Source organism: Festucalex cinctus, chromosome 7 (assembly GCF_051991245.1).
Source record: "Festucalex cinctus isolate MCC-2025b chromosome 7, RoL_Fcin_1.0, whole genome shotgun sequence".
Taxonomy (NCBI): Eukaryota; Metazoa; Chordata; class Actinopteri; order Syngnathiformes; family Syngnathidae; genus Festucalex; species Festucalex cinctus.
The window spans coordinates 30,071,220-30,098,017 of NC_135417.1; the positions used below are offsets into that span (position 1 = coordinate 30,071,220).

The window sequence follows — 26,798 nt, forward strand, 5'->3', positions numbered from 1 at the left end:
CTCTCTCTCTCTCTCTCTCTCTCTTTCCCCACGCTCACTGATCATGTCTTCTTTGTATATTAGTGTCAAACAAACAATTAACTTTAAGTGGCTCGTTAAGCTCAAAAACAAGCAAAAAAGAAAAAAAAACAAAAAGAGGACACATGCTCACTGAACATGCACACTTTAACTTAATGGCAGAAGTTCCCCCCTTCTTTTTCATGTATCCTTCCACCGATGGCCAGGGAGGGAGATACTTCTATCTTATCTCCATATTTAATCCAATCTGTAATAGCGGACGATGGTACTTTCTTAATCATAACCTGAACATTTTCCATTGTCCTTTAGTTAGTAGTCACAAATACAGAATGTGAGATTTTCTGGAGAAATGCTATGTGCCTGTTCGCTATCTCTGATGTAAAGCCTCTACCGTTGACCTTGGGTCTATCGGCGGACATCAGCTAGGTGGTTAAAATTCACAGATTTTGAACAGTTTTAGATCTCCTTCAAATACTCACCAGTCACACAACTAAGTAAATACTCACCAGTCACACAACAAAGCCAAGTGTTAGTTTGAAGTCTATTCAGGCCTGTCTCTGTTATCTGTTCGGAAGGCACGTTATCCGAACCACGCTATTATGACTGATTTTCCACTTACAGAAGTTTCGTTATCTGCAGCAGTGTCCTTTTGACTCCAACTCGAAGTTAGAGTATCATACTGAAAATCGTCTAGCGTCTAGCTACCACAAAAATGAAGTCATCTCAACCTTGAGGATCGTGTCGTGTCTTCTGGTTCAGATTGTGATTGAAACCCGCAACGGGATGATTCAGGAAGGAGGACTGGCCCCTGGAATACAGAGGACTTTATAATTGCTGTGCACAGTCTTCAGTCGTTCGTCTTGTCTCCCCTCGCAACTGATTATGTCACAAATCCGGCTCCAAGGACCAGTTTAAAATGTCAAGGGAGAACTGCACTTCCTTCGAGGTGCAGCTCTCACCCCGACAAGTCAGAGGTTTTAGACAAAGACACGCACCCTTGAGGAGTCACTGCTGGCGCCAGGAGAGCAATGAAGACCAACAGTGTATTGGTGCAACAGCCTCTCCCGCCTTTTGTTGTACGGGAGCTTTTATTGAAGATCACATGGTATTACAACATCATAATCAATACATAGAGTACATAGAAAACATCTGAGACTGTTTATTCAACTGAGAAAAACATATTTGCGTTAACCACATCTGTACCTTTGCGCGGCGTTGGTCCGGTCCTGCTATCTTTCTAAATAAGCGGTTGCAATTGGTTCAACCTGCTCCAACCCCAATGACATGGACTATATATTGAAAAAGTTTTTTAGTTTAGCTGGTGTGTTGGCTTTGGGACATACCTGTGTGAAGTTTGAATCCATGCATTGGATTGTCACGTGAGTTTTTCTTTTGGGTCACGCGCAGTGCCAACACCGGGATATACAAGTGCACCAAAAGGACTCGATAGCCATACTGAGATGTACGGGCTTTCTGCTACTGTCTTCAGTGATGCGCACACACTATTCCGTGCCATGTCGCGAGTCCGGCGTAGACGGTGGGTCCCCCAAAAAAGGTCCATAATGTAATGTCTTTGGATTATGTCTACAACATCCGGGGAATGAAGCGTCATAACTTCCGGGTACTTTGCTAGCGCTCTGTAAACACGGATGTACTGTAGCTTGAATAGTGATGCTACTGAAACGTGAACAAAACAAGTTGAGCACGGCGCAGAACTCTTGCTCTTGTTGTGAAATCCATAAAGCCTCGATTCATAGCCACGCGATATCTGGTCCACAGCTTTACAAGCAATGTATCTAAGGATTCCCGACAGATTTTGTATCGATTGACGAGTCTGCTACCGATACAGTCGTTATAGCTCTCCTTGACGAATGATGATTTAGTCGAATTGTTTTTTTTTGTCCCACCCCTAACCCCAACGTGCATGTACCCCAAAGTGGCCCGGGCTGCGAGGGCCCTTTATAGCTGCTCGCAACTCTAGTTATTATTATTATTATTATTATTATTATTATTATCATTATGATTATTATTATTATTATTATTATTATTATTATTATTATTATTATTATTATTATTATTATTATTATTATTATTCTCCGCAAATGATTACATTTTTGGGAACCTAAACATGAAAACTCACCAAACTTTGCACACTCGTCTGGCTCGGCGAAAAATTAGATATTATGAAGTTGTCATAATGACATGGCTCCATAGCGCCCCCTACGGGACAAAAATAAAAAACAATCCATGTTTGAGCTAGAGCTACGACAACTGGCAGGCACGCGTAGCACCCCGAAACGCACAAAAAAAAGTCTATTGGGATCATGTGCAAAAAATGTACAGGAAATGAGCTATGAAATTTTTTAGGTCATATTTTGGCCCTTTTTTACACATTCACTACAGTTATACTTCTTACCTCCTTGCCAACCGTTTCCATCCAATTGACTTCAAACTTGGCATGTATCATCTCAAGACCTGAGACAACAACTGGGTAAAAAATCTTGACTTTTCGAAATACTATATGATGGGGGCGTGGCTTCAAATATTGCCTTTAAAATTTCATTTGTCCAGAAAGAGCAAATGCTTAATAATAACTCCCATCTACAAGCTCCAAAAAATCCCTAACTTCTCTTGCATCTTAATAGTCACGGCCTGAAAACATCTACACGATAAAATTCAGTTATACATATAGCGCCACCTAGTGGTCACAAGAAATGTCATACTTTAAGTTTTCGCCAAAGGGCGTGGCCGTTACGACGCCTCAAAGTCAGATGATATATCGTGACAATAACAAAATGCTTTAACTTTAACCAGATGATCCTATCTTCTCAAAAATTTCACATATTTGATGAGAGTCCAGCCCTGAAGACATCTACGAGTTTATATTTCATCTACTGGCAATTTTTTCACCTTCATGATGTCACAGCACCAAGTTTGTGCGTTTTCGCGAATCGCTGTGGGCGTGGCTAAGCACTGTTAGCCAAGAAAACGGCAATTTTGAGGGCCGAAACATGCACAGAAACTCATGAAACTTGGCAAACACATATACAGGATTGTAGACTAAACAATGAGCAATATTTTTATTGTGTATTCTGCGATTTTTACAAAAATGGCTCACTACCGCCGCCTAGAATTTTTTTACGAAGCAGCCCCACTTATACACTTAAGCAGATCTACGAAAAATTTTAATTATATGAGGGAGCCCAAGACCTACATAAAAAAGTCTCTTGGAGCCATATGTTAAAATGAATAGGAAGTGAACTATGAATTTTTGAATGTCCCATTTTTGCCAATTTTTGCACATTTACAGGGGACATACTTTTGCCCACTGCTCCTACACGTTTTATCTGATTGACTTCAAACTTGGCCTGGGCCATGTCAAGACCTGGGCAAAGTCAAGACCTAGGCCAACAACACGGGGGAAAAAAATCTTGACTTTTTGAAATACTATATGACGGGAGCGGGGCAGCATATATTGTGTTTCATATTTCCTTCGCCATGAACAAGGAAATTCACAAACTTAAATGTATGTTTATAGTCACGACCTGAAGGTATCTCTAGAACAATATACAGTTATAAATACAGCGCCACCAAGCCATTTGGACAAAAAAAAAAAAAAAAAAAAAAAAAATGCAGGGTCTTAACATTGACCAAAACTCATTGAGCTATACACACTCATCACAACTGGCAAAAAAACATCCATAAGTAAAGGTTTATTATGCCATTTTAAAATAAATTCTGCTTCGAATGTGCCAGTACCCCAACATGCCAGTACCCCAACGTGCAAGTGGCCCGGGCTGCGAGGGCCCTTTATAGCTGCTCGCAGCTCTAGTTTAAATTATTACTGCTAATAATAAGACTTACAGTGACTCATTTGCACAACGTTGAATGCTTTTATTTTTTTTAAGTTCAATACAGGTGTGCATTATAAAATAACACAACTTTACTACAAACAAACCAGAAAAGATCGATGTGTTCTTTTCATATTCAGAGCTATCTAATTAACATGAAGTAAATTGCAAACTGCTGCACATTTTTAAAATTGTAAAATACAGCTTGATGGCAGTCCCCACAAATATATGCATTATTTAATTTATTACAGTTCTGCTAAATTGTGTTATAGCGTCTCCTTTGCACGACGTAGAATGCTTTTAATTTGTTAAGTTCTCGGATGCACATTGTAAAGTGACTCCGCTTTACTGCAAGCAAACCAGAAGACATTGATGTCTTACACTTGCGAGCCATTTCTGGAGTTGCTAAATAAACTACACCTGACATCTGAAGATCAAAGATAGTTTTAGTTATTTCATTAGTTTCCATTAACTATCATAACCTTGCTGGGTAAAGTACTCATGCTAATAGATTTTATTTTATTTTATTTTTTTCTTTTCTTTTGTTATAGCAAGTAATTTTTCATTTAGAATGTAAAGTTAATACGCACATTTATAGTTTTGTTTCAGCCAGCATATTCATTTGAAGTCTATTTTTCCATGGCTGCCATGGCAACATATGAGACAATTGGTCAGTCAGGCAGTAGCTGGCAGGTTGAATAGCGGGCAGGGACTCCGTAATAGGGTTAGGCAGTCACCAGAGGGCTAAGGAGATATTTTCAAGAGAGTAGAATTGATGTTGCAGATTTAATAATGTTTTCTGATGTCCACTGTTATCTTCTTCTGCATGTGGTAGTGATGGTTGCAGTAGAGATGTGTACTGCAGATCCTATCTTATCTTTATTTTGTCATGAGAAAATGCACTTATCTTTTCAAACTCAAATCTTATGTCTTATGTCTGTGATTCAAAGCATCAATTTTTATAACCACTTTTTTTCATCTTTTGCCACTCAAAATATTTGTTGATTGTTGTTTTGTCATTACTGTCCTTGCACATCTGACATACGTTTCCCCTGTGTAGTCTCATTCATCAGTGGAGCGGGCAGGTCTGATCGGAGGCGTGATGATGAAGAAAGTCCCAACAGACAGCACTTATGCTGTCACAGGTGATATGCTCAAGAAAATAGTGGAAAAGGACAAAGAAGCGGGACTCATTCCTTTCTACGTAAGACACGCACTAATGCAAGTACTACGGTACATGTTGATGATTGGATCAATGTTTTGCTCAAGTTGCTCAATCACTTTAGTGGGTTGACAATCACAGTGCCTTGGGCTGTCACCATGTGTGGAAAGCTGTTTGAGTATTTATTTATTTATTTATTTATTTATTTATTTTTCCCTTGATAGCTACAATGTAGCTTAAAGGCCCAGTATGCCGGTTTCACTCAGGAAAATGCACTTTTTAAATACAGGATGTACACACTTCAACTTTCTATCAGTCTTCACATCTGGGTTTATGTTAATCTTTGGTGGTGATTTTGTCCTAAACCCTCACCCCCCAGCCTGTATTTTGTCATTTTGTGTTTTGTAAACAGCGGGACGTTTCTGTGGAAAGACAGTGTTTACACCCCTCCAGCCAATCACAGAACAGGGGGGTGGTTGCGTGTTGCAAACGGAGACAGGCGAACGTGTCGGCTGCATGACGTCACTCCCGCTGCAATTTGAAAGCACGCACGGATTATTATTATTTTTCTCACTCACTCACTCACTCACTCACTCACTCACTCACTCACAGAAGGTTACGTGTGTGAATGAGTGAGTGAAGAAAAAAAAAAAATCGCCCGGCCCCATTTGCGACACGCCAAACCCCTCTCTGCAATTGGCTGGAGGGTTGCAAACACTGCCTTTCCACAGAAACGTCCCACTTTTTACAAAAGAAACACAAAATGGCAAAATACAGGCTGGGGGGGTGGGGGTTTACGACAAAATCACCCCACACGTGAAGAAAAGCTCAGATCTGTGAATTGAGAAGTAGTTTGTTTGTTTGTTTAAATCCTGTATTTAAAAAGTGCATTTTCCTGAGTGAAACCGGCAGACTGCGCCTTTAAGATGCTCTATGCCCTCATTAATAAGACAATATGCACGGCAACATATTTGGATGGCAATACAGTTTCCACTGTTAATATGTGAGTATCAACTGTGGCACCATCTGATTACTCCAAAACCAAAGTATACAGGATTGTAGACTAAACAAATAGCCATGCTTATCAATTGAAGGGAACACAGAGAGCCATACAAGTCACACTGAGAAAAGTGGAGTAGAGGTGGGGTGAGAAAGAAGGACCGAGAGACAGCGGTTCGAAAGAAACAAACACAGGGAACCGTGGGCCAATCCATGCCCCCATGTACTTCCTCTTCTATTTGTCAAGTGATCTGACCACACTCACGCCAATCATTCACACACACATTCATACACCAGTGGTCGGCTGCTGCCAGGTCCACTGGGAGCAATTCAGGGTTCAGTTTCTTGCTCAAGGACACTTCCGCCTTGTCACCAGGGGTGTGGATTGAACCCACAATCATCCAGTTGGAGGATCACCACTCCATCACTGAGGTTATTGTGCCTTGAACATAATCCAGTCACACACACACAAAATGTCCAATCCCGCCCGATGAGGGCAGAGTTGTTTTTAAACTAATCGGAACAACTCTGGCCATCCATCTTCTGTAACAAACCTCTTGTCACATTTCATCAGTACCTCTTACTTTCCGAGATCTCTCAAGAGTTGTTACCTTGGAGATTTCTGATTTCTGGTTTGGATAAGGACCCACTTCCCTAATGGTGTCTTTTTGCAGCACTTCAACTTATTAAATAGACTTCTGTACTATTTAGTTATACATACTGCGTAAATTGCAGGACCGGACCAACCCCCCGCTGTCATCATATTGTTCCAAAAAATAATACAAATGCAAATGGAACACGGCAACACTGAGTCCTGAACGTGTTAAATCGACCTGTTTTGCATATATATTGTTCCCAGAATGCATTGCATGGCACAGTTAATGACGTTATAAAGACGCTAATCCTTGTCATATCTATTTGTGTTACCAATAATTGAATTTGTGTCGTATTTCACACCTTTGTAGGTCTATGATTAAAAATAATAATAATAATTAAACAAACCGTAACTTGAATTTGTGTGTAAAATAATGACATCCAGTACGATTCCCCCGTACAAATTGCATTGGGCATCTGAGGACTGCTTGTAAAGTTACAAATTTTATATATTTCGATTGTGGCCGACTGATTAATTAGTCCGACATTGCAATTTATTTTTTTTTTTAACTTTACAAAATGATCTCACGGGCTGGATTAAACCCCTTTGCGGGCCTGATCCGGCCCACGGGCCTTATGTTTGACACCCCTGATTTACAGGATTCCTTCCTCCAACACTCCTGATGTAAATGATCAGCTTATTAGCCAGCAGGAGCATGATAATGATCCTGATCATTTGAATCAGGTGTGTTGGAGGAGGGAGACCTCTAAAGCATGAAGGGATGCGGCCCTTGAGCACTGGAGTTTGAGACCTGTGTTATAAAGTGTATTGGGACCATGTACCATGGTGATTTTGCACTTTAAATAAACTGAATGAAAGAGCACACTATTACCTGGAACTTAAATTGAAAATCAAGGATATCAAAGAAGCGCACAAAGGGCTTTCCAGAATCATATTGGCCACAAGGTTATCTTTCCAATGGTAACATTAGTAACACAATGTTCCAATGTTTGTTAACTCAGTGGTCATCTCCCATCCGTGAGGTTGTGGGTTTGATCCTTGTGACTGTGTCGAAGTGTCCTTGAGCAAGACACTGAACCCCGATTTGCTCCCAGATCTGGCAGCACCCTGCGTGGTAGCAGTCGACAACTGGTGTGTGAATGTGTGCATGAATTAGTAAATGTGCGGTATTGTAAAGCACTTTGAACACCATATGGTGTAGAGTAGCGCTATATTAAAAACAGTCCATTTACCATAACCTACTCCACAAAGATTCAGTGTCATTTAGCGGTTTGTGTATTTCTTAGGAATGTGTCAAAATAAAAATGTGAAACCAATGAGTGAAATGACAATGATAACATTGACATTTAATTGTATTTTCATTTTCTGTCCTTTAGTTCTGTGCAACACTTGGCACCACTGCGTCATGTGCGTTTGATCATATTTCTGAGCTGGGCCTTATCTGTAAGTTACCTTGGAAGCAATTACACTTACTTTTGTAAAATGCAACACATTTAGTACATTTTCAGAGGTTAATGATGTTCATTACCAGAAGTTGTATGTTTCTGTCAGAGAAGTATAGATTTGACAAGTATAGACACTATTACTTTATATGGGGTAGATGCCACGGAATTCCGACTTCCGGGTTTCACACACTAACGCCGCTTCCGGCCACCGCTGCGACACACGCGTCACGTCCCAACACTCGCACACACTCCTGCTCCCCGCAACCACGCGCTCCCGCAAATAGGCGCGAGCACGCGAGGCGTCTCAGCTCTCTGACATGCTTTGGACAACTGAGACAGACAGCCTACACACTCTCACCCATCGACGGGAACACCAACCGAGGAGCACAATGGTGGAAGCACAAGCAACGGGACATGTCGCAAACAGCAACCGGAAAGAGTGGCATATACCCCATTGTACAGAATTTGTAATGTACATTTGTAGTTTCATACTATTTTTAGTCTGACCTGATTGAACAAGTACAGCTAATACACAATCCTGTTTTATAAATGCAGTTGCAGTATAAATAAACACAATGCACATGATCAATCACAATGTTGTTTGTTGGCCCCTATAGGTAATGAGGAAAACATGTGGATGCATGTTGATGCTGCATATGCTGGGAGTGCATTTATCTGTCCTGAATTTCGGCCTTTGTTGAATGGCGTAGAGGTATGTGAAAAATGAATCAAATGCATGAACCATCTGGCCATATCTTTGACCACTTGCGCAATTCAATGAAATGGGACGGAAATGGGAGCACTGTTCCCTCTAATTTTCTGTGTGTGCATTCATACAAACTTCTTGAGCATTCCTTGGACTACGGTGAGCAGTATCCATGGACTTATATTCGTATGAATGGACTCACAATGCCACTTATTCGCCAAAGTGATAAGTGAAGCCACCGGCGGCCAACTTATTTTGCCACCCACTAAGCCCACCGAACCTGAAAATGTTGATTTTCCTGCAGCGTTTTCATGTTATTTACTGTCTCTACGATGAAATTGCCACCGTGTGCAGCTTATTGTTGTACCAATTAATCTGCAAGAAGCACTACATGCACATTTCATAGGTAACAATGCATTTATACAATTTCTCTTATGCTTTTAAGCTATATCTGTAAGTGCTACTCAGTTTTGCCCGCATCTTGTCAGAACCATGAACAACTAGACTAAGTGCATTTTCTGGACAGCTGTGCTGGACTGGAACCGAAAACGCAGAGTTTCCTATCAGAGAGTTTGTCAACTCGTTGTTCAGGGTTAATCTCACAGTTTGTTGAACCTCCTTTGTGAAATACACCCAATATGTATTATCCAACAAAAAATCACGACTGGTGAAATGCCAGGAGCTTACTAACTCTGTGAAACCACTAGCCACAGTGATTGGTGAGCAAAAAAGTTATTGTCAAGCCCTGGCTCAAACCAATTAAATCAGGAAACACAGAAGCATGCACCCTGTGCAATATTATTGTAGCATTAAATAACCACCTGTTGATGTCAATATGTGTGCGTGAAACTCATCATCACGTCAGTGAAAGCAAACATTTGATTGCATGCTGGCTATATCCTGTTGCTTTGTTCTTGTTTGACACTCATTGACGTTAATGTCAAGTAGGAGGAACAATCGGCACTGTGCTTGCTTTTTTAAATCAGCCGAGGCTTCTGCGTCTCGGGCAGCTGTGCAGATGCAGAGATAATGCCAGTCATTTCCTGGGGCGGCATTAGACCTTTATATATCACTCTTTATTCGACACATGTTCAAACAGCAGAGGGACTTTTTTTTAAAAGGAGCAGCTGCCATAGACAAATACTACATAATAGCTGTTTAGTGTATTTTTAGAAAGTGTACCTACAGTGTGAGGTAAAAGAAAAAGAAACATGGAGATATAATGGATGGTTGGTTGAAGAAATGATGGACTAGCAGCATCAGGCGGCATGGCAACTGTCTCGCACATTGTTTCCTTCTTATTGTAGCTCATATTGCATTTGTGCGGTAGGGAGAGGATATTAAAAAAGATAGAGGCAGATAAGTGTGTGTGTGTGTGTGTGTGTGTGTGGGGGGGGGGGGGGGGGGGGGGGGGGGTTCTTGTACATAATACATAGTGAGGACAAAAATACGTCTTTATCCAACAGAATGAGGACATTTTTGTGAAGAGAGGACATTTTGGCCGGTCCTCACTTTGCAAGACCTCTTTTTGAAGGTCAAGACTTGGTTTTAGAGTTTAGGTTTGAATTGGGTTATGGTTGGGGTTAGGGTAAGGGTTAGGTTTAGGCAATCATTTTTGATGGTTGCGGTTAGGGTAAGACTCTAGGAAATGCATTATGTCAATGGATGTCGTCACAAAGATATATGTACAAGGATGTGTGTGTGTGTGTGGGGGTGTGTGTGTGTGTGTGTGTGTGAGACTTCTCTGCCACCACAAGTATAGTTCCTCTTTGTCACTCGTCTAAAGGTAGGAAAACGATAAATAAATCAGTAATATATATATATATATATATTAGGCCTGGAACGGTTCACTAAATCCTCTGTTTGGTTCGGTTTTCGTTTTTGTGCTGACGGTTGGTTTTCGGTTCAGTTCGGTACTAGTGACTTAAAAAATAAATAAATAAAAAATCTAATATGTCATGGAGTTAATAAAGTGTACATTATTCACAGCTAATTAAGTAAGTAATTAATTAATTTATTTATTTATTATTATTACTATTATTATTATTATTATTATTATTATTATTATTATTGTTATTATTATTTAAATTATTATTCAATTCATGACAGTGGCATATATTTATTTATTTATTATTATTACTATTATTATTATCGTATTATCATTTCAATTATCATTCAATTTATGCCAGTGGCATATAGTGGCAGGCATAACAAATAACTGAAGGTAAAAGCAACCTGTGTGTGTCCCTCTGTTGCCATTCATACAATTGACAAAGTCATGGTTACCTGCAAATATATCAGCTTTGTGTTCAACTATATAAGCCCATATTTCACACTATAATTTGTGACTAAACAGAATTAAGATAATTATTTTAGTATGTAAACTTTTTATTTTTGTTTGTTGGTGTATTGTGAGGTTTTTCTTCACTTATAAGTGCCTTAGCTGCACAGGTTTAACAAAGCTTTTCCTGGTTGATTTTTATTTTTATTTTTTATTATTATTATTTTTTTTTGTAATTGACCGTTTTAGTTACTGTGTGCTTCCATTGCTTTTACTGTGCACGTTGGTTGAGATTTTTTTTATAAATGTAAAGTGGTTTAAAAATAAATAAAATCTATTATTATTATTAGTAGTAGTAAAACACTCACTCAAACACTGATCTTGAATTATTCTCAGATCAAATTATAATTATACTATTCAAATTGTAAGATCAAGTTATTAAATAAGGTTTATTTGATGAACATAAGACCGGGATGTGTCATAAGTCATATCGAATATGGATAGCGAAAATGTCGTGTGTATTACTTTGTGTACATGATGTGTGAATGAGCTCAGCTGATTCTCCTCTGATGCACCTCATCTCTTCATTCACGTTCTCTAAACACCACCACACAGGATTTCAAATGAAACGGACAAGATGCGCTCTCGTTGCAGACGTTCCACCTTTATTTTGAGGGGATTTACCTGCCTACTAGTTTTACAAGACTTCAGTGGTGCTATGCTAACATCGAATATCATCGCGTTAAACCAAGATCCCGTTTGAAACAAAACACACAACTCAGTCATGAACATAACGATTTCCAGCCAGTTGTAATTCCCACGTTCGTTTTATGTAACAAATCTTGCTCTGTAGAGCACTTTTGCGAGTCAACACAAACACTGCTGTTAGCTCGATACAGTTCAACAGCAAGTAAATAGACTCATCAGTACTTGGATGTTTTGTTTTTTCACCTTTCTGTCCCGATTCCACGCCACCCCACGCATTTTCGTTCCAAGCCCATTGCTGATATTTCAAACGCGCCGCCAAAATGCTACACCCCGGCTTTTTGGTGTGTTGTAGCAAGCTAGCTGGTAGCTGTTCCGAGGCGGTACCCGCCCCGCTGCAATGATTGGCTACAGCCTCGTAACCATGGACGCGCTCCGTAACCATGGATGCCGCCATATAGTATTAGCGCTCAAGGGGTACAAAAAAATAAATAAATAAGTCGTGTGAAAGCGACCGAACAGAACACAGACGGGCCGAACCGAAACTGTTGAACTGATAAGATCAGCTTTAACGGTTTTCAAAAACCAGGCCTAATATACAGTGGAACCTCTACTTACGAACGTCTCTTCATACGAAATTTTCGAGTTACGAAACTCCTCAACGGGAAAATATTGCCTCTTGTTATGAAAGAAATTTCTAGATACGAAAGGTAAAAATACATTACCGAACGCAACATACTTTCGGCTATGGCTATTTCCTACCATAGGTACCATAGGTATGAGCGTAAATACTAGATCGGTGTTTGTGCATCGTTCTGGCATCCCATTGGCTAAGAGGAACCTTCTACCATAGGTATGAGCGTATACTAGATCGGTGTTTGTGCATGTTTCTGGCATCCCATTGGCTAAGAGGAACCTCTACCATAGGTATCTATGAGCGTATACTAGATCAGTGTTTGTGCATGTTTCTGACATCCCATTGGCTAAGAGGAACCTTTACCATAGGTATGAGCGTATACTAGATCGGTGTCTATACAGCGTCCTCATCATTCATCCCGCAGCCCATGAGGTGTTCGATAGTTTTTTCGTAAAAGTATGAACTAACGACCAACGAATTTGTGCAAAAATTCAAACAATTGGTGATAGATGAAGGCATAGTAAGTTTTTAATTGCGACGAGACGGGCCTTTTTTTTAAAAAAAGATGCCTTGTCATACCGGAAGTTTCCATGAAGTTTCATAATTTGTTTAAAAGAATCGCCCAGAAAAAGTGTTCACCAGTCGGGCGTTTGCTCACAAAGATGATGTTTGCATTGGACATTAACGAAGGATTGTTTAAAAAAAAAAAACAAAAACAAAAAAAAAACATCCATGGATCAGTTCTTGACAAAACACCAGGCAAAAAAAAAAACACTTCTGAGAGAGGAGAACATGAACCAGAGGGCAAAAAAAACGATGAGGACAACAATTAAAAAGGTAGACGACCATCATTTTTATTCTTTACTCTATTCTTTGTTATTTACATTATGCACAACATGTTTTGATGCATTTTTATGCTTTATAAAACATTTATGTCTGAAATTTGGGAGGCTTGGAACGGATTAGGGCATTTACATGGAAAATGCGTCTCTACTTACAAATTTTTCTACTTAAGAACTTTCTTCCAGAACCAATTAATTTCATAAGTAGAGGTACCACTGTATGTATATGTATATATATATATATATATATATATATATATATATATATATATATATATATATATATATATATATATATATATATGTATATGTAGCGATAATTGGGTCGTCTTTTGGACGAATTAATAATCTGGACGTTACAGAGGTAAATTATATTTACCTCGATAACCTCTGGGGCACCACGTTGGTTTTGCTTTGGGTTACCAGGAGCAAACAACGACCAAAATCCTTCTTTCATCAGTCATTTATAATCTAAAGTCGCCACACTCGATATTCAGTGGTTCGTTGTACTAACAAAAGAATAATAATCCACTCGGAAACACAGATGACTTAGGCGGAATGGAGTTCATAAAACATGCGTTTATTCACGATTGCTACACTACAGAATCAAAGCACTGCCTATCTAACTATTCTACCGTCAGAAGAAAAGGAATAAAATAAAGCGAATGAAAATAAGGAAGGAATGCAGATGAATAAAGAAACAGGGAAAAGAGAAAATTTGACCTGCCAGATTTGTGATGTTTCAAACGTAAGTGGCACACAGTGGATACGCCGAGCTAGGAATCAAGCGCACTTACGAGAATGGGAGTTGCGTCGAAACAAACAGAAGCGGCGGCCTTTTGAAAAGGGGGAAAAATAGTCAATGTTCGTTGAAAAAGGCAAGAAAATCAAAAAAAAAAAGGGGGTTATTCCACAGGTGAGCAAGGGAGCCACTAAGGGGCCTGACGTAGTTGCGCGGCTCGTCCCTTGATTGGTTGGTCGACTTGGCGAGGTTGGTTCTGCCGGACGGCTGCCCGATTCCAGGTGGAGTTCGGTCCGCTACGCGCCTGCGTACGGGGAAGGCCAGCCGTTGGAGGTGAGCTAGCACCGCGGCGGGGCGCCACCGAATAGCAGGTGAGGTGCTGAGCGGCTGAGGTGCACAACCTTGAGTCCGGCGGTACGTTGCAAGTGTACCCCGGGGGCCGCGAAGGTCGGGCGGGCAATCACCGATGGTGAAGAAAAAAAACAAAACAAAAAAAAAAAAGCAAAAGAGTCTTTAGTCAGCGTTGCAGTTTGGACCTGCTTTGGCGTGGCGTGGAGCGAGGGTCCGCTCTCGGCAACGGTTGCTGCCAGAAAAGAAAAGGGCCACGTGGTTGGCAAGTTTCTTGGAACAAAGGGTTCGAGCAGGCTGGGACACTTGCAGGTCATGCCAGAGAGTTTTTTTGGTTGAGGCTTGGGAGAGCAGGAAGAGGGCAAGAGAGAGAGCAGAGGTCTGCTCGTCCCTTTAAAGTCTCTGGGTGGGGCTTCAGCAGGTGATGGCACACCCTTCTGTTCGCTCGGGCAGACTTTAAGAGGAAAATTATTAAAGAGATTAATAATTTGGCATTAAATTTGGTCAGTCTGGCAAATCAGTTTTCCCACACAACCCGTTTAGCACACATCGTAATTAATGCATCATAAACTAACTTGTGAGGTAACTTCTACTTGTCTAATCTGACTGAACTGAGAGATATTGATTATCTTTCATTCTTTATGGAATACAAATGAAATAGGATGTTCATACACACAAAGATATAACATGAATCATTCTTAGTTCAGTTGTCTGTCAAGAATTATCATGGTATAAATGTGTAAAATGCGGTTACTTATGTGGATTGTCACTAAGGATAGTTCCAAGTTTCACCACTTGGAGGTACTGTTGCTCCATCTAGACGTTCCAGGAAGGGCGAGACGCCAGAATATCCTTTTGTGATTGATAAGAAGTCATGAACATTCCTTTGATCGGTCATTTGTGTATTCCAAACCATTGGAGCCATTTGTTCGGGCTCCGAGAAGACTGCTTGAATACACTCCTTCGGCAGACGCATAAATTACTTTGTCACCTGGTCAGCGGCTTCAAAAGAGTTTTGTTGGTGGCTGGGTGACCACCTGCAGAGCTGACCAGGCTTGGATCCTGTCTCGGCAGTGGAATATTCATGCACTGCAGAGAATTTACTTTAGGAGAAGCAAACTTAAAAAAAAAAATAGAGAGTGGAGTGGACCTAGGAAATAGTTGTTACAGACCCCCCTTCGTCAAGCGGGATGAATCTTCAGGATGTCCAGGTTGGCGGGTCCAGATGATGCGTGGCCAGGGTCCAGGCCACGGTCAGACGGCCGGAGTCCCACTCACGCTCTGCTGCAACACTCAAGACATACCACTGGTGCCACTTTTCCCTAACCTCTGCCTGGTTATGTGTATGCAGGGTATGTCTGTGTGTTTTCAAGGTGTCTCTATGTGTATTCAGTTAACAGTGTGTGTCTAACTTGGTACTGTGTCAGCTAACTGAGGGACTCGGGTCCCAAAACAGGCACGGGCCTGGGAAAGACGCAAGACGCGAAGTTCCAAACAAAAGAAAAGGAAGAAAACTTTTCCTAAGGCTATAAGGCTAGTATCATATTATGAGTAACTAGGGGAAACGAACAGCAAATTAAAGAAAAGAGAGAGAGAACGAGAGAAGAGGCTGTCGCCTTCTAAAACTCAAAAAAAAAAAAACGGGACTATACTCAGGCCATAACTCTCTTATAAAGATGGGGAGGTTGTCTCAGGCACCTGCGTGTCGGTGCAAATCTCCACCCCTGGGGGTGTTCGTCACAAAAAAGTCTTAGGTCGGTTAGCGCGACACTATCGTTGCTAGGTACTTAGCTATCACATCTTCCTATAGTGTAATTAAACACCCCAAAAGTCGTGCGTTATCCAAGAATAACTGAAGGGAAAAGGGAAAAAAAGGGAGGAGGGGAGAAAAAGAAGCAAAAGGGAAAAAAAAAATCAGAGTATCCTCGGCAGTCGCGCTAGACTAAGGGAAGGAAGGCAAAGGGGCTTAGTTAGATTAGCTAGACTCACTAACGCTTTAAAAAGAGTACTCTGACCTGCTTTTGAAGGCCTTAAGTACGGGGGAGCTTTTCATGGCTAGCAAAAAAAACTGATTTCACGCAGCATACCATTCATAAATATTAGAACACCTTGAGTGTACATAATCTTTTGAATTCGAGTTGCAAATCGTTTTATAGTTGTCTAGTCTAGTTCTGCATAATGCTATCGGTGTTACAGCTAGGACCGTATCCTTAAGTGTTGCATCAAGCGTCTATAAATAAGTAGAAAAACACAGTATGCTAACTTCTCGCAACCATTCGTCAGCAATCCTGGTTATTCAATCAAGGCAATTTCCGCGGCAAGTCCGGGTTCAACCGTGTCTGGTCAACTCACCACAGCGGTCATGCACAATATCAGGGTCGTCATCATATCACACAATCCTCTAGCAACCAACAAAGACAAGCAAATTAGCGTCGCTCGGTGCGGTGTCACTTAGGGGTTCGGTAGGTGTAGCGGGGTGTTGACCCCCCTTTTGCACGTGTGATACTATTAAACATCGTAGTCAGCGAGGTCGGTCGGCGGAATTTGGCGCGTCTGTCGAGGGTGTTGGTTGGGTCGCTGACTCGGAGTCAGCTGGTGACCCCCCTTTGTCAGTTTCGCACGTATGCTGGTCCTGAGATTCGCTCGATCGCGTTCTCAGACGTTCAAAACCGCAGTGACTTTTGATCTGGTTTCGGTGGACCCACCTCAGTTGGTCCCCCTGACGTCCTTTATTCATCCTAATTTGATAGGCGACGGGTGACAGTTTGTCGACGATTTCGTATGGTCCTGACCACCGGGGAAGAAATTTTCGGGCGATGCCGCTCTGGGCACGCGGAGTAGTAGCATTTGGTTGCGCGAACAAGTAGTACCATACTCGATCACCTATTTCGAACTCGGTTCGTGAGGCCTTCCTATCGTAGTAGGTTTTCTGACCTTCTGCACTTTGCCTAAGCCGTTGTTGAGCAAATGCAAACGTGGCCCGGAGGTGGGCTTGCAAGTCCTCCACATACTGGGAGGCCGTGTATGCCGTGGCTAGGTTTGTTTCTCCTGGCTGGTACATCAGGTGCAGGGGGAGCGTCATTCGCCGTCCGGTCATCATTTCAAAGGGGGCCACCCCTGTGAATTCGTGAGGGGTGGCTCGAATCGCCATGAGGATCAGTGGGAGTCGGGTGTCCCAGTCCCGATGGTTGGAAACAACAAACTTTTTCAGCAAATTTACCACGGTGCGATTAGTCCGCTCCACCTGTCCTGATGACTGCGGGTGATGGCTAATGTGCAACTGGGCCTTGATTCCGAGCATTTGCCAAAGTTGTTGCATTACCTCGGCTGTGAAGTGGGTTCCCCTGTCTGAGTTAACCCGTGAGGGCAACCCGAAACGGGAGAACACGTGGTTCACCAGCAGGCATGCAGTGGTGTGTGCGGTGTCGTTTGGAGCGGGCAGGCATTCTACCCACTTGGTGAACGCGCAAACTACTGTAAGAAAGTATTTGTTCCCTCTCAGAGATCTGACCAGTGGTCCCACCCAATCAATTTGGAGATCAGACCATGGGAAGTTGACTCCTTTCTGTTGGAGTGGTGCTCGGTGACTTGGGTTTGCTGGCTGAAACTGGCAGCAAACCAGGCATCCTTTGATGTAGTTTGCTACATCATTATGCATGCGCGGCCAGTATGCCACCTGTTGTAGTGCGGTGACAGTGGCCTTGAATCCGCGGTGGCCTGCATAAGGCGCGTCGTGGGCGTATGTTAGCAAGACCCCCCTTTGGCTCCGTGGAACCACCAACCGCAGGGCAGTCGGAGACGCGGAGTCATAAACCAGAAGGCCTTTAACGAGACGCAGCCTTTGCAGCACAGAGAGCAAGTCTTTGAGGTCGCTGTCGTCACTCAACGCGTCAGGCGACACGGGGTTGGCGACAGGATCAGAAAGGTGCTGAATTATTTTGAAAAGCGCGGGGTCGCCGGCCTGTTGGGCGACCAAGTCGGAGGTTCGGACGGGCGGTACGCACGCCACGGGCCCCGTAGGGGTCTGTGTGGGGGCGTCGCGAGACTCAGCGGCGGCCGCAGCGCGGCGGCGCGTGAGAACGTGGACCTCCAGGGTGGGCTGGGTGGGCAGCCATGCTGTATCAAATGTCCAAGGAGTCCCGTTGAGGGCCCCTCGTTTGGCTAACGTGTCCGTTAGGTCGTTAAAATGTTTGTCAGGTCCTGGGACTTTTGAGTGTCCCCGGACCTTTTTCCAATAGACATGCATATCATTGGAGGAAACCAAATGGTCGCATGTCAAAATGAGGTTGCGGTGTTTAACGGGTTTCTTTGCTGACGTAAGGAAACCATTTCGCCGCCACACCGGTAGATGACAGGTGAAGGCGAGGCGGGCATAGTTACACCGTGTTCAACTGCCAATTTGAGTGTAATCAGGATGCCAGCGATTTCCGCATATTGAGAAGAGTGGGGGCCCAATTGGAATTGCAGTGGTTTGCACGGTGTGTCGTCGACCCAAGCGATGCCCACCCCAGCCTGCAGCTGGGTTTGGTGGTGGTAAGAGCAGCCATCCACGTAAGCTGTCGGCATGTCTTTGCAGACATGTTCCTCAAAATAGCGGTGACGCGTGAATTCCGGCATCGGTGCCACGGCGACGTCTGTAGGCGGGGTCGGGGAAGTTGACACACAGTTCTGACAAATCGCTAGATCGGTACCCAGCGGTAACTTTGCGTTTTTCGCGTACCGGACTCGAACATCGTAACTTTGTAACGCCATAAGCCAGCCGGCAATGCGCGCGTTCGTTACGACACCGTCTCGAATGCGTTGGTTGTTAAGAAAAGTAACCGGATGATGGTTAGTATCAATCGTTACTTTTTGGCATCCAATGTAGTTCGAGAAATGTTTGATTGCCCATACTGTGGAAAGCAGGGCTTTTTCGCAGTCGGAGTATTTCAACTCGGGGCCGTTCAACGTTTTACTGGCGTACGCCACGACGCGTTTATCCTGGTCGTACATTTGGTATAGTCCCGCACTCAAACAATGGTCGGAGAATCCTGCTTCCAAGAAAAATTCCTTGTTGCTATCGGGGTACGCGAGACAGGGGGCGGAGCCCAGCTTTTGTTTTAGCATATTCATCGCGTTGCTTTGTTCGTCACCCCAATCGAAGGGCGTGTCTTTCTTCAGCAGGTTAGTAAGAGGGCGTGCTATGTCAGCAAAATGTTCAATGAACTGGCGCGAATAGTTGCACACGCCAAGGAAGCTGCGCAGTTTTGACACATCGGTGGGGGTTTTGATGTCAAGAAGGCCTTGAATACGGCTGGATTGTGGTTCAATCCCGTTCGGCCCAACCAAGATCCCCACGTAGTTGACCTTCGTGCGACACCACTGACCTTTCAGGAGGGACAGTTTGGCGCCTGCAGAAGACAGCTGTCCAAAACGTGGTCGATTTCCATCAAGTGATCATTCAAAGAGGAGCTCCTCATCATAATGTCATCGACATAAATGAGGTTGCCCCTGGCGGCGGCGTCAGGGCACGCCTTGTTGAGGAAGATGTTGAATTCGGCTGGCGAATTGTCGTAGCCGAATGGACACCGGTTGAAAGTGTACTGTTTGTTGCCAAAGGTGAATGCCAACTTGTATTGATCCCTGGGGTCTACTGGGATCGCCCAGAACCCCGAAGCCACATCGATGGTGGTGAAGAATTTGGCATCTCGAACCTTGGGAAGTTCCTGTTCAAGTTGTGTCATGGGCCATCGCGAAAGAGGAACCTGTTGGTTCAGTTTGCGATAGTCAATGGTTGGCCTCCATGTGCCGTTTGGCTTCAAGACTGGCCACAATGGAGCCGAATAGGTGCTGTTACAGGGGTGAATGATGCCCTTTTCCAGCATGGCGTCGATAGTCTTCTGTACTGGTTCGTAAGAAGCTATCGGAATCTTGTACTGGCGCACGAAAGTTGGAGGAGCGCCGGGCTGAGTCGGGATGCGGACCACATGTAGTGCCGTCAACCCGCAGTCGAAGGAGTCCTTGGCAAAAGAGGGTGTGTATTTCATTAACACGGTGCGCAAACGTTCGCGGTCCTGTTCGGACCGGAGCGCGTCGGCGCGGTGCAGAACTTCTTGGAGGTGCTCCTCGAACTCTGGGTACGGTTGAACGTCCCCATTTGGAGTCGTGGTTGGTTGAGGTGTCTCTGGGTTTCCAGAGGGAATGCTAGAGGGCGTTGGAGGCAACGCGCTCAAGGCATAAATCACCAGTTGTTGGTCTGTCCCCAGGTCCACCCGGACGATGTCTTCATCGTTGGTGGGACCGGCAGGGTTGACCGTAACAAGCTGAGATGGCCTGGTGAGTCTTCGGCCACCGGTGTCTTCAGTCAAGAACAAGTCAGATGGGATGTGTCCAACCACAGGCACCGTTAGAGTGAAGTCGTGGAAGTCGGAACGGATGAGCAGGCCCAGGCGGGTCGCTTTTGGTATGCGAACGTCGTACGAAAGGGGGTTGTGAACCAAGATCAGAGTGGTGAGGGAGGCGTCCACGATGGGCGTGGCCTCCAAGAGTAACGACAGGTTCATGAATTCCGATGAAGGTTGAAAGAAAGCGGAGCGAGCATTCAAGACCTGGTTAGCTCGTGCCACCAAGCGAACCGGAATGTTGATCGTGGTCGCCGGAGCGATCACTTCATCCTCGTTTAAGACTTCGCAAGCATCTGGGATGGTCTGCCCGGACTTCCTGTTTGGAAGACTGGGAACACAAGCTAGAGGTTCCGAGTTGGTGAGGGACCACAGCACGTTGTTGATGGTGTCCACCTGGACGGCAAGACGAACAAGCAAATCTGCACCCACGAAAAGGGCGTGGGGCGCGTCCGGGACAACCAAGAAGTAGTGGGTCAGTGAGTGTTGCTTCCACTGAAGGTTTAAGGCGCACACGCCCACTGCGGTTTTTGTGAGAGGAGGTTCCGTGTTCAACGGAAACCGGCAAGACTTGGAGACGAAAAGAATGTTCGGGTCGAGGTCTCGCAAGTTGTCAGCGAATGCTGCAGAAATGGCTGATTTGTCAGCCCACAAGGCGAGGACAGCGTCAAGAACAGGTGCACCTTGTACGTGGACACCTCCGATGATGCGCGGGGCGTACCCTGCATCAGGTGGGGGTGGGTCAAGGTCACAAAGAAAGGTGTCATGGCTTCTCAGCCGGTCCTTTGTCGGGGACGCGAGGGGTCCTGCCTTGGACTGTGTCGTGTCCCAGCTCCCTGTGGGGGCGTCTGCTTCCCCGTGGGGTGGCTGCGCCCGAGTCACAGTGCAGAGCTGAGCCTGGTCAGGGCCCGGAGGAAATGTCGGCAGGGCCTGCCGCACCTGGGCCCAAATCTGGAGTCTCTGGTAGTCTATGATGGGTTGGAAGCGGAACAACAGGTCTTGGCCAATAAGAAGGGGGACTGACTCAATGGGTCCCACATAGACTGGATGAATGAATTCCATGGGGCCAATGGACCAGTGTACCATCGCGACAGATTCCAGCTTTGTGTTAGTAGGTGAGAAAGCGCTAACGGTGAGTGGGCACCGCCGTAGGCGGAGCGGTCGACTGTTAGCTTGTGACGCGGCGCGGAGTTGTTCGAACACCGTGTTGGACATCACTGTGATGTCTGCGGCGGGATCTACAAGGGCTTCGTAGGTTAGAGCTCGCTCCAGGGTGACGCTCAGATAGAATTTACGAGCCATTCCCCTGGTGGTGAGATCACCTAAAAGCTGTTGGAACGGTCTCACGTCATCGGTAGATCGCGATACATGCGGGTCTGCTATGTTTGGATCAGCCTGCAGTACCAATATTGTTGAGTCAGAAGGCAGTTTAGTAGGTGTCTGAGTGTCGGCTACTGGAGGCCCCTCTGGTGACCTCTGTTGGTGGGTCACTTCAGTGGGCATCCAGCCGTCGGTTAGTCATAAAGGCGGGTCTTTTGACGAGTCTTTTGACAGCTTCAGGAGTGCCTTCAATATGCCGTTGGCAACTGCGTTGTGGTCAGTCTCGGAGTCGACTTGGCGGTTCCGTGACTCGCGGCAGGAATCAGGTGCTGGCGCGCGTTCGACTTTATCACGTTTTGGATGATAGCGCGAATCGGGCTTACCTTTAGCAAATTTGGAGCGCCGGCGGTCGTCAGCTTGCTTTTCTCCGTCCGATTTCTCGTCACGCGAGTAGTCGGTTTTGGAGCGCGGTTTCCGGTTTCGCGGGGCGCGGGACTGTTTTGACTCTGGGGCACCACGTTGGTTATGCTTTGGGTTACCAGGAGCAAACAACGACCAAAATCCTTCTTTCATCAGTCATTTATAATCTAAAGTCGCCACACTCGATATTCAGTGGTTCGTTGTACTAACAAAAGAATAATAATCCACTCGGAAACACAGATGACTTAGGCGGAATGGAGTTCATAAAACATGCGTTTATTCACGATTGCTACACTACAGAATCAAAGCACTGCCTATCTAACTATTCTACCGTCAGAAGAAAAGGAATAAAATAAAGCGAATGAAAATAAGGAAGGAATGCAGATGAATAAAGAAACAGGGAAAAGAGAAAATTTGACCTGCCAGATTTGTGATGTTTCAAACGTAAGTGGCACACAGTGGATACGCCGAGCTAGGAATCAAGCGCACTTACGAGAATGGGAGTTGCGTCGAAACAAACAGAAGCGGCGGCCTTTTGAAAAGGGGGAAAAATAGTCAATGTTCGTTGAAAAAGGCAAGAAAATCAAAAAAAAAAAGGGGGTTATTCCACAGGTGAGCAAGGGAGCCACTAAGGGGCCTGACGTAGTTGCGCGGCTCGTCCCTTGATTGGTTGGTCGACTTGGCGAGGTTGGTTCTGCCGGAGGGCTGCCCGATTCCAGGTGGAGTTCGGTCCGCTACGCGCCTGCGTACGGGGAAGGCCAGCCGTTGGAGGTGAGCTAGCACCGCGGCGGGGCGCCACCGAATAGCAGGTGAGGTGCTGAGCGGCTGAGGTGCACAACCTTGAGTCCGGCGGTACGTTGCAAGTGTACCCCGGGGGCCGCGAAGGTCGGGCGGGCAATCACCGATGGTGAAGAAAAAAAACAAAACAAAAAAAAAAAAGCAAAAGAGTCTTTAGTCAGCGTTGCAGTTTGCACCTGCTTTGGCGTGGCGTGGAGCGAGGGTCCGCTCTCGGCAACGGTTGCTGCCAGAAAAGAAAAGGGCCACGTGGTTGGCAAGTTTCTTGGAACAAAGGGTTCGAGCAGGCTGGGACACTTGCAGGTCGTGCCAGAGAGTTTTTTTGGTTGAGGCTTGGGAGAGCAGGAAGAGGGCAAGAGAGAGAGCAGAGGTCTGCTCGTCCTTTTAAAGTCTCTGGGTGGGGCTTCAGCAGGTGATGGCACACCCTTCTGTTCGCTCGGGCAGACTTTAAGAGGAAAATTATTAAAGAGATTAATAATTTGGCATTACATTTGGTCAGTCTGGCAAATCAGTTTTCCCACACAACCCGTTTAGCACACATCGTAATTAATGCATCATAAACTAACTTGTGAGGTAACTTCTACTTGTCTAATCTGACTGAACTGAGAGATATTGATTATCTTTCATTCTTTATGGAATACAAATGAAATAGGATGTTCATACACACAAAGATATAACATGAAACATTCTTAGTTCAGTTGTCTGTCAAGAATTATCATGGTATAAATGTGTAAAATGCGGTTACTTATGTGGATTGTCACTAAGGATAGTTCCAAGTTTCACCACTTGGAGGTACTGTTGCTCCATCTAGACGTTCCAGGAAGGGCGAGACGACAGAATATCCTTCTGTGATTGATAAGAAGTCATGAACATTCCTTTGATCGGTCATTTGTGTATTCCAAACCATTGGAGCCATTTGTTCGGGCTCCGAGAAGACTGCTTGAATACACTCCTTCGGCAGACGCATAAATTCCTTTGTCACCTGGTCAGCGGCTTCAAAAGAGTTTTGTTGGTGGCTGGGTGACCACCTGCAGAGCTGACCAGGCTTGGATCCTGTCTGGGCAGTGGAATATTCATGCACTGCAGAGAATTTGCTTTAGGAGAAGCAAACTTAAAAAAAAAAAAATAGAGAGTGGAGTGGACCTAGGAAATAGTTGTTATATATATATATATATATATATATATATATACATACAGTGGTTTTGGTCGGCCCATTCGGCCCGACCAAAATCCCCACATAGTTGACCTTTGTGCGGCACCACTGACCTTTCAGGAGGGACAGTTTGGCGCCATCAGAAGACAGCTGTCCAAGAACGTGGTCGATTTCCATCAAGTGGTCATCCAAAGAGGAGCTCCTCATCATAATGTCATCGACATAAATGAGGTTGCCCCTGGCGGCGGCTTCAGGGCACGCCTTGTTGAGGAAGATGTTAAATTCGGCTGGCGAGTTGGCGTAGCCGAATGGACACCGGTTGAAAGTGTACTGTTTGTTGCCAAAGGTGAATGCCAACTTGTATTGATCCCTGGGATCCACTGGAATCGTCCAGAACCCCGAAGCCACATCAATGGTGGTGAAGAATTTGGCATCTCGAACCTTGGGAAGTTCCTGTTCAAGTTGTGTCATGGGCCATCGCGAAAGAGGAACCTGTTGGTTCAGTTTGCGATAGTCAATGGGTGGTCTCCATGTGCCGTTTGGCTTCAAGACTGGCCACAATGGAGCCGAATAGGTGCTGTTACAGGGGCGAATGATGCCCTTTTCCAGCATGGCGTCGATAGGAATCTTGTACTGGCGCACGAAAGTTGGAGGAGCGCCGGGCTGAGTCGGGATGCGGACCACATGTAGTGCCGTCAACCCGCAATCCAAGGAGTCCTTGGCAAAAGAGGGTGTGTATTTCATTAACACCGTGAGCAAACGTTCGCGGTCCTGTTCGGATCGGAGTGCGTCAGCGTGGTGCAGGACTTCCTGGAGGTGCGCCTCGAACTCGGGTACGGTTGAAGGTCCCCATTTGGAGTCGTGGTTGGTTGAGGTGTCTCTGGGTTTCCAGAGGGAATGCTAGAGGGCGTTGAAGGCATAAATCAACAGTTTTTGGTTTGCCCCCAGGTCCACCCGGACGATGTCTTCATCGTTGGTGGGACCGGCAGGGTTGACCGTAACAAGCTGAGATGGCCTGGTGAGTCTTTGGCCACCGGTGTCTTCAGTCAAGAACAAGTCGGATGGGATGTGTCCAACCACAGGCACCGTTAGAGTGAAGTCGTGGAAGTCGGAACGGATGAGCAGACCCAGACGGGTCGGTTTTGGTATGCGAACATCGTACGCAAAGGGGTTGTGAACCAAGATCAGAGTGGTGAGGGAGGCGTCCACGATGGACGTGGCCTCCAAGAGTAACGACAGGTTCCTGAATTCCGATGAAGGTTGAAAGAAAGCGGAGCGAGCATTCAAGACCTGGTTAGCTCGCGCCACCAAGCGAATCGGAATGTTGATCGTGGTCGCCGGAGCGATCACTTCATCCTCGTTTAAGACTTCGCAAGCATCTGGGATGGTCTGCCCGGACTTCCTGTTTGGAAGACTGGGAACACAAGCTAGAGGTTCCGAGTTGGTGAGGGACCACAGCAGTTTGTTGATGGTGTCCACATGGACGGCAAGACGAACAAGCAAATCTGCACCCACGAAAAGGGTGTGAGGCGCGTCCGGGACAACCAAGAAGTAGTGGGTCAGTGAGCGCTGCTTCCACTGAAGGTTTAAGGCGCACACGCCCACTGCGGTTATTGTAAGAGGAGGTTCCGTGTTCAACGGAAACCGGCAAGACTTGGAGACGAAAAGAATGTTCGGGTCGAGGTCTCGCAAGTTGTCAGCAAATGCTGCAGAAATGGCTTATTTGTCAGCCCACAAGGCGAGGACAGCATCAAGAACAGGTGCACCTTGTACGTGGACACCTCCGATGATGCGCGGGGCGTACCCTGCATCAGGCGGTGGGGGGTCAAGGTCACAAAGGAAGGTGTCATGGCTTCTCAGCCGGTCCTTTGTTGGGGACCCGAGGAGTCCGGCCTTGGGCTGAATCGTGTCCCAGCTCCCTGTGGGGGCGTCTGCTTCCCCGTGGGGTGGCTGCGCCCGAGTCACAGTGCAGAGCTGAGCCTGGTCATGGCCCGAAGGAAATGTCGGCAGGGCCTGCCGCACCTGGGCCCAAATCTGGAGTCTCTGGTAGTCTATGATGGGTTGGAAGCGAAACAACAGGTCTTGGCCAATAAGAAGGGGGACGGACTCAATGGGTCCCACATAGACTGGATGGATGAATTCCATGGGGCCAATGGACCAGTGTACCATCGCGACAGACTCCAGCTTTGTGTTAGTAGGTGAGATGGCGCTAACGGTAAGTGGGCACCGCCGTAGGCGGAGCGGTCGACTGTTAGCTTGTGACACGGTGCGGAGTTGTTCGAACACCGTGTTGGACATCACCGTGATCTACAAGGGCTTCGTAGGTTAGAGCTCTCTCCAGGGTGATGCTCAGATATAATTTACGAGCTGTCCCCCTG

General features: G+C 45.3%; 1 protein-coding gene across 6 annotated transcripts in view; it reads left to right on the forward strand.

Moving 5' to 3' along the window:
- The window catches only part of ddc (dopa decarboxylase), a 154,074-nt gene that overhangs the window by 62,643 nt on the left and 64,633 nt on the right, over nt 1–26,798 (forward strand). For all 6 annotated transcript variants that reach the window (XM_077526806.1, XM_077526809.1, XM_077526804.1 and 3 more), the window contains 3 exons: nt 4,930–5,073; nt 8,023–8,089; nt 8,709–8,803. In XM_077526806.1, coding sequence (XP_077382932.1) covers nt 4,930–5,073; nt 8,023–8,089; nt 8,709–8,803 — 306 coding nt within the window. The remainder of the gene's footprint in view (nt 1–4,929; nt 5,074–8,022; nt 8,090–8,708; nt 8,804–26,798) is intronic.